Source organism: Pristiophorus japonicus, chromosome 5 (assembly GCF_044704955.1).
Source record: "Pristiophorus japonicus isolate sPriJap1 chromosome 5, sPriJap1.hap1, whole genome shotgun sequence".
NCBI classification, from domain to species: domain Eukaryota; kingdom Metazoa; phylum Chordata; class Chondrichthyes; family Pristiophoridae; genus Pristiophorus; species Pristiophorus japonicus.
The window spans coordinates 180,363,106-180,375,495 of NC_091981.1; the positions used below are offsets into that span (position 1 = coordinate 180,363,106).

The 12,390-nt window shown below is 44.1% G+C and overlaps 1 protein-coding gene across 6 annotated transcripts in view; it reads right to left on the minus strand.

Moving 5' to 3' along the window:
- The window catches only part of LOC139264534 (tyrosine-protein phosphatase non-receptor type 3-like), a 418,869-nt gene that overhangs the window by 65,114 nt on the left and 341,365 nt on the right, over nucleotides 1-12,390 (minus strand). For all 6 annotated transcript variants that reach the window (XM_070881143.1, XM_070881141.1, XM_070881142.1 and 3 more), the window contains one exon: nucleotides 710-838. In XM_070881143.1, the coding sequence (XP_070737244.1) occupies nucleotides 710-838 (129 nt within the window). The remainder of the gene's footprint in view (nucleotides 1-709; nucleotides 839-12,390) is intronic.

Below are 12,390 nucleotides of genomic sequence, written 5' to 3' on the forward strand. Positions count from 1 at the left end.
TCTCTCTCTCTCCACCCCTCCTCCTCTCTCTCTCTCCACCCCTCCTCCTCTCTCTCTCTCCACCCTCTCCTCCTCTCTCTCTCTCCACCCTCTCCTCCTCTCTCTCTCCACCCCCTCCTCCTCTCTCTCTCTCCACCCCCTCCTCCTCTCTCTCTCTCCACCCCCTCCTCCTTCTCTCTCTCTCCACCCCCTCCTCCCCTCTCTCTCTCTCTATTCTCCGCCCCCACCCCCCCCCCTCCTGCTCTCCCCTTACCTCTACTGCTGCTGCTGTCCGACATTCCTACGCCATTGCTGGGAAAGCATTACCTTGGCAACAGCACAGCCATTTCACCAATACATTGTTTCCAAAACAATCCCATTTCTTTTTCAAGATCAACATAATGAAATCACGTGTACTCCAACACTAATACAAAAACATGGTTTTGTAAAACAACTCCTATGACAAGATATTTTCAGTCTGTTGACAGGCACAAACCCAAAACACCATAACTGGTCTTTTCTCCACAGATTTTGACTGACCTGCTGTGTATTTCTGGCATTTTTTTATTTTTATTTACATTTTTGACCATTTGCAGTTTTTCCTTTTACTTATATCCTATGACAACACTGGATTTAGCAAAGGGATAAGCAATGCATTCTGAAATAAAATACAGTAGTAGCCAAAAGATAATGTGCTTTTAAAATCTCGGAATAAGTGACTCACTCCTACCTCTAAATTAGTCAGTGTCATTTCTCTGAAAACATTGGCAATGCTACAATCCTCTGAGTGACATGTGACCTGAAAGGTGCCATATTTGCATACTTCTGGAGGATCTGGCCAATACTGGTGGCATTTCACCTGTGACATAAAAGCAAACCAAAAACAAAGGTCATTTAAAAAGACAAGAGTAAAGAAGCTCTGAAAAATAATCTTAAACAAATCAAAAATGATAAATTAAATTGAGATGTAATAATACATTATAACATGTATTCCTATTAAAAATACTGGAGAACATTAAAACAGAACATGTTGTAATAAGAAATAAAACATTAGAATTTCTTGCGGTTACAGTTAATCCTTTAGTGGTCAACTACAGATTACGTGGTAAATCTTCAGAAATGTCAGTTATTAATCCATTTATCTGATCATAATTCATCAAAAACATGGAGTATATCAATAGCTGATGTCTACTCTACCCAACAAAGTTTTCATACAACATTGAAATAATATACAGTCCCCACCACTCACACCATCAGCGCTCATCAAGGACAGCCCCCTATTTGGAAAAATGGCACTAATCATTTGTCATCACCATAGGAGTCAAGTATATTACATTGGCTATGCGCAGTTCAGTACTTACCGATTTAAAAGTTCTTATGAAATAAGGCTAAGTCAGGTCGTCAAACAGCTTCAAATAGCGGAATGAAGCTGCCCGAATTCCCCACTTTCCAAATGCCTCCCGTAGTTTTTAAGTTAACAGTGGAAGCAGCAGATGGAGACTTTGGGCAGTTTCATTCAGATGGTTTTACCATCCACAGCATATAGTGGGCAAATTGCATTTGCACAAATGCGTCTTCTCTACGTGGTGGAGAATACATATCTATATATTAAAACCTGATATGTGGTGTTAATTCCCTGCATACACCAACCTTACTTCCTGTGTCATGTTTTTATAAAGTACTGCAAAACTTCAATGCTACACATGTCCTTGATTTATTTTACTGGCCCTGATTTCCTTTCCCTTTCTCCTCAAAATATGAACAAATCTCATACCCAGAATGGCAGTATTTTGAATTTCTCGTTATTTAAAAAAAAACGAGAATGCAACCTTGAAATTTTTCTCTAGCCTCTGTTTTGCTCTTGCTTTCTAGCTTCCATCAATGCCATTTCCAACTAGCTGCAGAAACAGGCTTGGAAATGACATTCTGATGAATTGTTGTTCGATTGGCTTTCTGCTCAATTTCTCCATCCAACTGTATCACTATGGTAGCATGGTTACAAACAGGAGTTTGCATGTGAGAAAATTTATATTTTGGGGGTTTTATACTAGATATAGCGCCTTGGGACACTTTACTATGTTAATGGTGCTATATAAATGCAAGTTGTTGTTGGGTTCAGACAATCACCATTCCTATAAGTAGATCTTGCTTATCTTGCATCTCCTACGAATCAGAATGTGACTTATATTGACCCAATATCTAGGTATATTGTGAAACCCAGGAATATTTGCCACTATATTCTACCTTTCCGAAAATATCACAGTCTACCACATGATAGCCTTGTTTTTAGTACCTTCATGAATGTACACTATCAGACCAAAGCTTCGGTCACAAACCAATAAACAAATGTATTTTACAGTGCAGGCAAATGAATAGTAATCAGTACAAACAATATATTTAGTAGTTAAAACCTTTACTACTCTCAAAATGTCAACAACAAAGACGCTTCTCCTACGCTCAAGATAAATTTGATCTTTGAAACATTGAATTACTTGGCAAAACACTACCATTGAGCCACAGCCTAGCTGAGTACCTCTGCTGGCTTCAAACTGGTGTAAAGTCAGGTATAAAATTTACAGAAACAAGGTGGTCGATATTAAACCCCTCACCCCACAACCATGACGGGTAGGAGGGGGTCTGGGGAACCTGTTGGGTTAAAAATGTAAAATCTTAAAACGCGTCCCCAATCCATTGTGTATGTGCTTACTGCCATAAAATGGCAGCAGGTTGTGTGTTGTGCCTGCACCCCTTCTTGGGGAGGCGGGACACTTCATTATAATATTTAAATCAGACTCCTATAGTGCTGTTGGAAACTCGATTTAAATTTAACGGTTGCCAGCTGGGTTTCCCAAAGGTCAGGAAACCGGCAGCTAAATGGAGAGTCAGGTGCTGCTGACTGGAGAAGGTAAGTGCTTTTAGAGCAATCCTCGCTGAGCCAGGAGGAAAAGGAGTGTTTCCCCCAGTCCCTCAAGCAAATCTATTGCCAATTGTCGCCGCTCCTTGCTACCATGTTTCCCCGTCCACCCCCTGATCTGCCCATTGCCCCTCCAATCCCGAGATCTCTGCCCTGCGATCTACTTACACCCTCCAACCCACGGTCCCGAAACTCCTGCCCCGCAATCTGCTTACACACCTCCAATCTCTGATTCTGAGTCTCTCACCCCGTGATCTGCCGACAATTTCCCCCCCTCTCCAGTCCCTAATCTTTCCCTCCCTAATTGCCGGGCTCCGACTCCCCCCAGCAATCCGCGATCTATCCCTTCCTCCCTCCCGATTTTCTGAACCTCCACCAATGCCTGATCGTTCCCGATTTCCGGGGACTATCCCACAATGGTCCCTGGATGCAGCCATCTGCTGTTGGCTTATCTGCCCGACAGCTGGACAACATGTCAATTTGGCCGGCTGCTGGGCAGCAAATGGAATAAAAAATGATAATGAGGTCTTGACGTTAAATTCAGCAGGACCAACTGCTACCACCCTCCCTCGCTCCCAGTAAATATTGGGGCCAAACTTTTATTAAAAAATGTAATTCTTCATAACTGCCACTAATAGTATTCAAGCAGACATTCCCTTTGGACGAAGCATGGACCTCCTGTAGGTCAGTCGTCTGAACAAATAGCTCGATCATCTAAGTGTATTAAGCTACTGCTGTTAGATGGGTTACTATCCAAGTAGAATGATGACAATGAAACCACACAGCCTTTCTGTACTATACATGAGGTTCAAAAATTAGACAGACTGTAATGTGTATTCCTGTAGCTTAGAGAAGCTATTTCCTCTTATGGGGGAATCCAGACCAAGGGGGCAAAATCCTAAAATTAGAGCTAGGCCATTCAGAAGTGAACTCAGGAATACTTTTTCACATAAAGGGCAGTGGAAATCGCCCCCTCCCCCACCCCACACCTTCTCCCACCATGAAAAGGCTGGGGATGCTGGATCAATTGAAATTTTCAAGACATATATTAACAGATTTTCATCATGTAAGGAATATCGATCAAATGTAGTTGAGATACAGATCAGATTTAATTGAATTGTGGAACAGACTTGAGGGACTGCATGGCCTACTCCTATATTCCTAGAAATGATTATGAACCTTGCATGTGTTGTGACCAGCAAGACAGAATCTGATAACGAATCAAAGAAAAAAATGTGTTATTTTGTCATAATGGATGGGAACCAATGCTTCACACAGCAAAGTGGTACTTTAGTTCTAAAAAAAAATGATCAGATAACTTTGAACTAAGAGTAGACTATGTTATTATATATTCAAAAGCTTGGATATGTGCATTATCAAAAAGCAAGACAATTTTAACATTTACAATTGGATGCAGGCAAACAATTCCAATCAATTTTTTTGTATCTAAAGAGCTGACTGCCATGATGCAGTAGCATGTTCTGGCCACTAAGTGGTAGGCATTTCTCAACTTCATCTTCCATCTTGCTTTTCTCTTTACAGGTAAGAGTTTTTAAAGATATATTTTTGTCACTTTTTATATTTTAAACTTACATTGTAGGTTACTACCAAGCCTCATTTTCCAGATCACCTGCTGCTTCCTATTTGTTTTCCACTGCCTCTATCGGCCTTACTCGGAGCTGTAGTCCTTGATCTCCTGCCCCACTCTTATTGCTTCCATTGCCTTGCTGAACTCCAACGACTGTCCGAGCCGTTCTTTTCTCCTTCCCATGCTCCCTGCTTTGCTTCCCACCTAACAACCACTTTCTTCACCTTCTCCACTTCTCAGTCCCTTCAGCCCTTTTGCCACCCTCATTGGGTCCCATGCCCTGTCTCCTTCAAGGCCAAGACCCTCCTACTGATCTTCCCCCAGTTGAACTGGCCAGCGTAGGGGATATATCTGAGCCATAAGAAACAGGTCAGAGTGGCCTAAATTTTGAAATTGGGATTGGGCCCTAATCCTCTACCCATTCTTTCGACCCTACTAATCACACCCATCTCTGTATTTTCTTTGTTCCTAACTTGCACCAAGTCCCGCTCACCCATCACCCATGCTCGCTGACCTACATTAGCTTCCGGTTAAGCAACGCCTCGATTTCAAAGTTCTCATCCTTATTTTCAAATCCCTTCATGGCCTCGCTCCTCCCTATCTCTAATCTCCTCCAGCCCCACAACTCCCCGAGATGTCTGCGCTCCTCTAATTCTGCCCTCATGAGCATCCCTGATTATAATTGCTCAACCATTGGTGGTCATGCCTTCTGTTGCCTAGGCCCCAAGCTCTGGAACTCCCTCTCTAAACCTCTCCTTCCTCCTTCAAGATGCTCCTTAAAACATACTTCTTTTACCAAGCTTTTGGTCTTCTGCGCTAATTTCTACTTATGCGGCTCGGTGTCAAATTTGTATCGCATAATACTCCTGTGAAGCACCTTGGGACATTGCACTACGTTAAAGGCGCTATATAAATACAAGTTGTTGTTGTTCAATTGGTCATTTCAGCCATCAGACAGATCACTGCCCCCAGCGGAAAGGCCTGTGCCACGAAAACAGGTTACATTACATTTTTTTTAATTCTCAGAGGAAATCTGGCCAGTATCAAACAAATATACACAGACAAAGAAACTGAACACAGATTAAGGCCAAAAACAGAAATGGGGATGAATGTTCCTGAAAAACAGATACCTACAGATAGTAATAACAGAGAAATACAAACACAAAGAAGGCTGAGAAAGACTGATTAGCTGAAAAATAGAAACACATCAAGGAGACAGAGAGTCATAGAATGATATCAGAGACACAGGGCTCAAAATTGGCCCACCCCTTTTTTCAGTACACTCACCAGAGATGCGGCGCTTTTCTGCATTGAAGTGCTCCAAAAAAAATCGGTCCCGACTTTGGCCGCTGTCCAGCCTCTCCCCGGTCTTCGCGCAGCGTGGCCAGTCGGGTCGGGGGTGGAGCCAGCGTCCCGCGCTGAAAACAATGCGTTGGAGTGTGCGTGCATGCGCAGTAGCTCCTGCCCCCAGCCTCTGTGTGTTGCTGCAGCGTGGGACCCGATCATCATCATCATACCGGCTGCTGGTGCGTCCCGCCCCTATCCCAGGCCGAGTGGCCTACCGCAGAGGCTGGCCTGCTGCCTTCCCGGGCTGAAGATGAAGGTAGGGTAGGACTTACTTACTTCTATTTTTTATTTGGATATTTTGAAAAAATTATGCAAATATGTTTTGTCTCTTGTGAATAGTGGTGATCATTTGTCAAGCCTTTTTTACCTGGTGCTATTGTGAAAGAAGAACATAAGTGACGGAGGAACACAGAGAATATCTTATTTATTGAAGTAAACTTTATTTAGATAATATGGGCTCAATTTTAGCCCAGTATAATCATTGCAAACAAACTGTTGTTTAAATTAGTTGAGAGATTAGGGCAATTTAATTCAACTATCTTTTACTTCTTTTATTTTTGTAGTTTAAGCTTCCATGAATGCTTCTGTTGTATAGTAAATTAACTTTGCGAAGTTTGTCATATGATGTCCTGTATAGCTGTTTGATCCTATTCACATTCTTTAGTCAAATCATTAAGTTCTGCTGGCCTCCGATGTATCTACCTGCGCTGATTTCTTAACTCTCCACAAGAGTTTTCACAAGCGGCCACATACGCTGGCCTAAGTTCGTTTGGAGTAACTATTAGCTGGCCAAAGTGACCTAAATGGCCAAAACGGCGTAGGTGGCTGGTAATGCCCCCTTTTGAAAAAAAACACTAAACTAAAGAAATCCTAACTAACTCACTTACACTGGCACAAATTGAATGTGCAAACTGGGGATTTTTAAGATACTCCAGAAAAATCAAGTTGCTCCAAAAAAAACAGAGCAACTCCTGGCCAATTTTGAGCCCATAGAAGGTAAACTAATGATGTGCACATTAGTGCAAAAAGACACATTGACAACACAGACAAGAAACAAAATAGTCCATACTCAATTCTCTCTAATTCACCGTGAGCAACAGTATGGGGAATCTACTAGTGTGTGTTTGTACGAGTGTGCCTGTATGCACCCCTTTAACTTAGCAAAAAAGTTCCAAGGTGCTTCACAAAGTAGGAGTTCAGAGCATGAGTATAGAGAAGAGGCATGGGAGAGAAAAAAAGGCATGATTGATGAGGTAGATTTTAAATGGAGGAATTTAAAGATGGAGAAAAATAGAAGGCGACAGGAAGTTTTAGGAAAAAAAAATCTATACCGCGAGGACAAGGTAACTTAAGGCAGTGCAATGAATCAGACGTGACCACCCCCCCACCCCCAACTTAGTATCCTTGAAACTCACAGGGGAGAGGCTGAGAGAGTTCAGGGAGTAATTTGACATTTACCATGTTGGCATTCATTGCAGAGCCTTCGAACACCTCACCATGATCTCTGGACTTTTCTTCCTACTTCTATGTACTTATAGGATAGAATGGAGGCAACTGAGTTCTAAAAATGCTCAAGAACAGAGTATTTTAGGGCAGCAAATTTAAAGTTGTATATACTTCTTCCAAATGGTGTCCCCAATTGGGAGAAATTGAATCTAAATAAATTATGGGAGAAATTTGAATTTATCTATATTCAATACATAAACCACACCACCACTTCCTCTAAAACTACCTCAACAGTTACTCTCTCCTCAGAGGATTTCCTCTCCCCATGCAGAGATACCCCTCTGTGGACTTGTATTTACTCTGAACAGCCACCATAATCCCTTGGGAGCACAGGCATTTAAGGAGGCTTTACAGATTGGAGAGGCACTCTGGAGACCTGCAATAAAAGACTAAGGTCACACTTTACTTTGAGCTCACAGTGTTCAGTCTGACTCTTTCTCCATACACAACATTACCCTCTAACTACCTCTCCAAATTCTATCTCTCTAACCTTCTCCTTCATTTATGTGTGCCTTCTTACCTCCCTCCCCACTCAATTAATGATGCCACCTTTCAAGTCCCTCACTGTGATTTAAATTGAAAATTATTATATGCCTAAGATTTGCGACTGATCTCTAATTCATTATAAAACCAAATGACTATAGTAGTTCTTCACATTATGTGCTGAATCAGGGAAAAGCAATGAAATCATGAAGTATTATTCATAGTGTGTTAGCATGTTTACATTTGGCCAGCAACAATTTCCATGGAGACGGCTAATGCAACAATTTCCATGGAGAGTGCTCGAAAACAATTAGTAGGAAGGAATTGGGATCACGAGTATCATTCTTAATACCACTTCACTTTAGCTGCACAGTTTGAAGGCCATTCAGTGATTTTGGTTTTAGTTTACTGTCCTAACCAATAACATAAGAACTTAAGAAATAGGAGCCGGATTAGGCAATTCGGCCCTTCGAGCCTGCTCCGCCATTCAATAAGATCATGGCTGATCTTCTACCTCAACTCCACTTTCCTGCTCTATCTCCATATCCCTTGATTCCCTTAATATCCAAAAATCTATCGATCTCTGCCTCTGTCTTTAACGACTGAGCCTTCACAGCCCTCTGGGATAGAGAATTCCAAAGATTCACCACGCTCTGAGTGAAGAAATTTCTCATCTCAGTTCTAAATGGACGAGCCCTTATTCTGAGACTGTGACCCCTGGTTCTAGACTCCCCAGTCAGAGAAAGCATCCTCCCTGCATCTACCATTTCGATGAGATCACCTCTCATTCTGCTTGAGTCTACTCAATCTCTCCTCATAGGACAATCCACCCCATCCCAGGAATCAATCTGGCAAACCTTCGGTGCACTCCCTCTATGGAAAGTATATCTTTCCTTAGGTAAGGCGACCAAAACTGTACACAATACTCTAGGTGCGGTCTCACCAGGGCCCTATATACTTGCAGTAAGACATCTTTACTCTTATACTCAAATCCTCTTGTAATAAAGGCCAACATACCATTTGCTTTCTTAATTGCTTGCTGCACCTGCATGTTAACTTTCAGTGATCCGTGTACAAGGACACCCAGGTCCCTCTGAACACCAACATTTCCCAATCTCTCACCATTTAAAAAATACTCTGCTTTTCTATTTTTCCTACCAAAGTGGATAACTTCACATTTCTCCACATTATATTGCATTTGTCATGTTCTTGCTCACTCACTTAGCCTGTCTATATCCCCTTGAAGCCTCTTTGCATCCTCCTCACAACTTACATTCCCACCTAGCTTTGTATCATCAGCAAACTTGGATATATTACATATGATCCCCTCATCCAAATCATTGATATAGATTGTGAATAGCTGGGGTTCAAGTACCGATCCTTGCGGCACCCCCACTAGTTACAACTCGCCAACCCGAAAATGACCCATTTATTCCTACTCTGTTTTCTGTCCGTTAACCAATCTTCACTCCATGCTAGCACCTAATCGAATGCCTTCTGAAAATCCAAATACACCACATCCACTGGTTCCCCTTTATCTATTCTGCTAGTTACAAGCTCAAAAAACTCTAACAGATTTGTCAAACATGATTTCCCTTTCATAAATCCGTGTTGACTGCCCAATCCTATTATTCTTTTCTAAGTGCCCTGTTACTACATCCTTAATAATAGATTCTTGCATTTTCCCTACTACTATTGTCAGGCTATCTGGTCTGTAGTTCCCCATTTTCTCTCTCCCTCCTTTCTTAAATAGCTGGGTTACATTTTCTACCTTCCAATCCGCAGGAACCGTTGTAGAATCTATGGAATTTTGGAAGATGACAACCAATGCATCCTCTATCTCTATAGCCACCTCTTTCAAAACCTTAGGATGTAGGCCATCAGGTCCAGGGGATTTATTGCCTTTCAGTCCCATTAGTTTCTCCAGTAGTATTTTTTTTAACTAATACTAATTTCTTTCAGATCCACTTTGAGGATGAAATTTGGTACCGCCCATTTGGGGCAGTAACTTTTAACTTTTAGAAAGTTTAGTGCCCGGTGAGATGCCTTGCCTTGCCTTGCCAAATTGTGTGAAATTGAGCGTTTTCGCCTCTGGAGTGAAGGGGGGTGGTAAATGAGGCGCTAATGGTTTCAGCTGGGCACTCCAGGGGCACTATTCACGAGAGTTACCCAATTTCCACTGACTTCAGAGTTTCACAGAGAGTTACCCAATTTCCACTGACTTCAATCAGCAATCATTGACTCCAGCTCGATCTACCTCTTAAAGGGGAGGTGATTTCAACCTGCTGTTGCTCATTTTCAGCATTGCTGCACTTGAGTCAGTCATCTCTGCATCTCAGCAACTGAGAGACCTTTTTTGAAATGGCTGGTGCGAATCACGCTTCAAGCGAGAGGGCCACGCGGTTTAATGATGTGGCACTGGAGACATTGGTGGGGGCAGTGGAGAGAATGAGGGAATCGCTGGTCCCTCCATCTGGAAGGAGGCCATCTCCGCAGGTTTTCAGGGCCATGTGGCGAGACGTGATCCAGGAGGTGTTGGTCAGCAGTGGTGGACAGAGCCTTCACAACAGTGCAGAAAGAAATTCAATGATCAACAATCTCAGTCGGGTGGTGAAGGTGAGTACATGATTCCACACCTCCTACATACCAGCATCTGAATCTGTCTGTGTACACTGTTTTCCCCACCACTCAACCACCAAGCATTTGCAGCTACTAACACTCACATCCTCATCTCACACCTTGCCTACGTTCACAGCTATTCAACCACGACAGGCATAACTTCCACATATATAGCTGGACTCTTACCCGTTCCTTTCTTTTGCAGGCCGAGATGGCACATAGCAGAAGGGAGCAGCTACGGACTGGAGGGGAACCTGAACTGCGCGAGCTGAGTGATCTTGAGGAGCGAGTGCTGTGGCTCATTGGCCTGCAGGTGGTGGCAGAGATGTCGAGCCCACTGGGGGCAACAATGGTATCTTTATCTCCTCTCCTTTTCTCATACCACTTCTCCCTCACACCAGAAGGCGTTATCAACTTCCAGCTCCTGACACTATCTGCATTCCTTGCTCCATTCCTGCCCCACTGCCGTTATCTGAACGCGCATCTTGTGCCATTTATGCTTTCAGAAACCAGCCAGCAGCTGTGGAGCCTGTATCTGAGCCTCCCCTCTGCCCCCAACAGAGTCTGGAGGGAGAGGAAGAGCAGGAGCCGAGCACTGCATTATTGCTTCTGTTATCTGCAGGCACCAGCTCAGCTACTTGCACTACATGTTCGTTAGGGGTTAGGTTAGTAGAGGGGTCTGCACCGGGTGATGCACTGGGGCCTAGCGGGCTGCAGCAAGGCCAAGGTGAAAGGGAACCTCGGGAGCCATCTCCACAGAGGGCGAGCTCGAGCGCTTGTTCTGCTGCACAGGACTCAGATGAGGACCATGATGGGGAGGCATTCACACAAAGAGTGATGGCCATGCACTCTGATATCATAGGTGCAATGGCAACGGTGCCCGAGAGCTTCTCGGCAGTGGTAAGCAGCATGGTGGAGTCCGCCTCCAGCATTGCACAGAGCTATGTGCACACCATGGAGCCCATCTGCAGATTATGGTGGACTCCCAGACCTCATGACACGTGTCATGGGCGATGTGGCAGCTTCCATTGCAACACAGGTGGAATCAACACAACGTCTTGGTGCTGTGATGCCACATGGTTGGTGCCACTGAGTCTCAGACTCTCACATACAATCTCAGCTGGATGTCAAGCATGCTCTGACTACTGTCATGCAGTCAATGACTGCTGGCATCGAGTCAATGACTGCTCTCATGCAGTCGCAGCTGGATGCCACACGCGCTGACTGCTGCCATGGCCGCTGGGTCCACCACAGTCCACCAGGGATCACACGGTGTCGCAGCAGCCCACCAAACTGTGCTCCAGCAGATTGGTGAGGATGCTGAGGTGCTGCCCCAGGGGAGTAGCATTGGGTCAGTGGAGCAGGAACCTGCTGTCGTATCTTACGATGACAGCATTCCTGATCCCACCACTGCCACTTGTTGCTGTCCGTCACCTAGTCAGCCCAGAGATCCGCCGCCCAGCCTAAGGTCATGCAGCCTACAGCTGGGCCTTCCAAGTCCAGAGCTGGTTTAGGGCGTCCTGGAAAGCCATCGGTAGTCTCTGACCCTGACGCACAGCAGCCTTCCACCAGCCGTGCTGCAACCACAGGGGAAACACTACGTTGGAGCAGTAGAACAGTTAAAGCAGAGGGGATATAAGGAAATGCACAAGGGTGATTATTAAATACATTATGAAACTATTTATTGTTGTTCTATAAATTTTGATTGGAATGTATCATCTTTGCTGTTGTCTCTTATTTCAGCCTTGGGGCTTTGGTATGGAAGGGCAAATTGAGGTGGTGATGGGGACATGCAGAGGAACCGGGAAGTGGGATAGAATTCACTGGAACCGAAGTCTGATGAGACGGTCGCGGATCGCCCTTGCAGAATCGCGAATTGACTGGCTGCCTCCTCCTGGTGTTGCTGCTCCTCCTCATCTTTGTCCTCCTCCTAGTCTTGCTCCTCCTCCTCAGG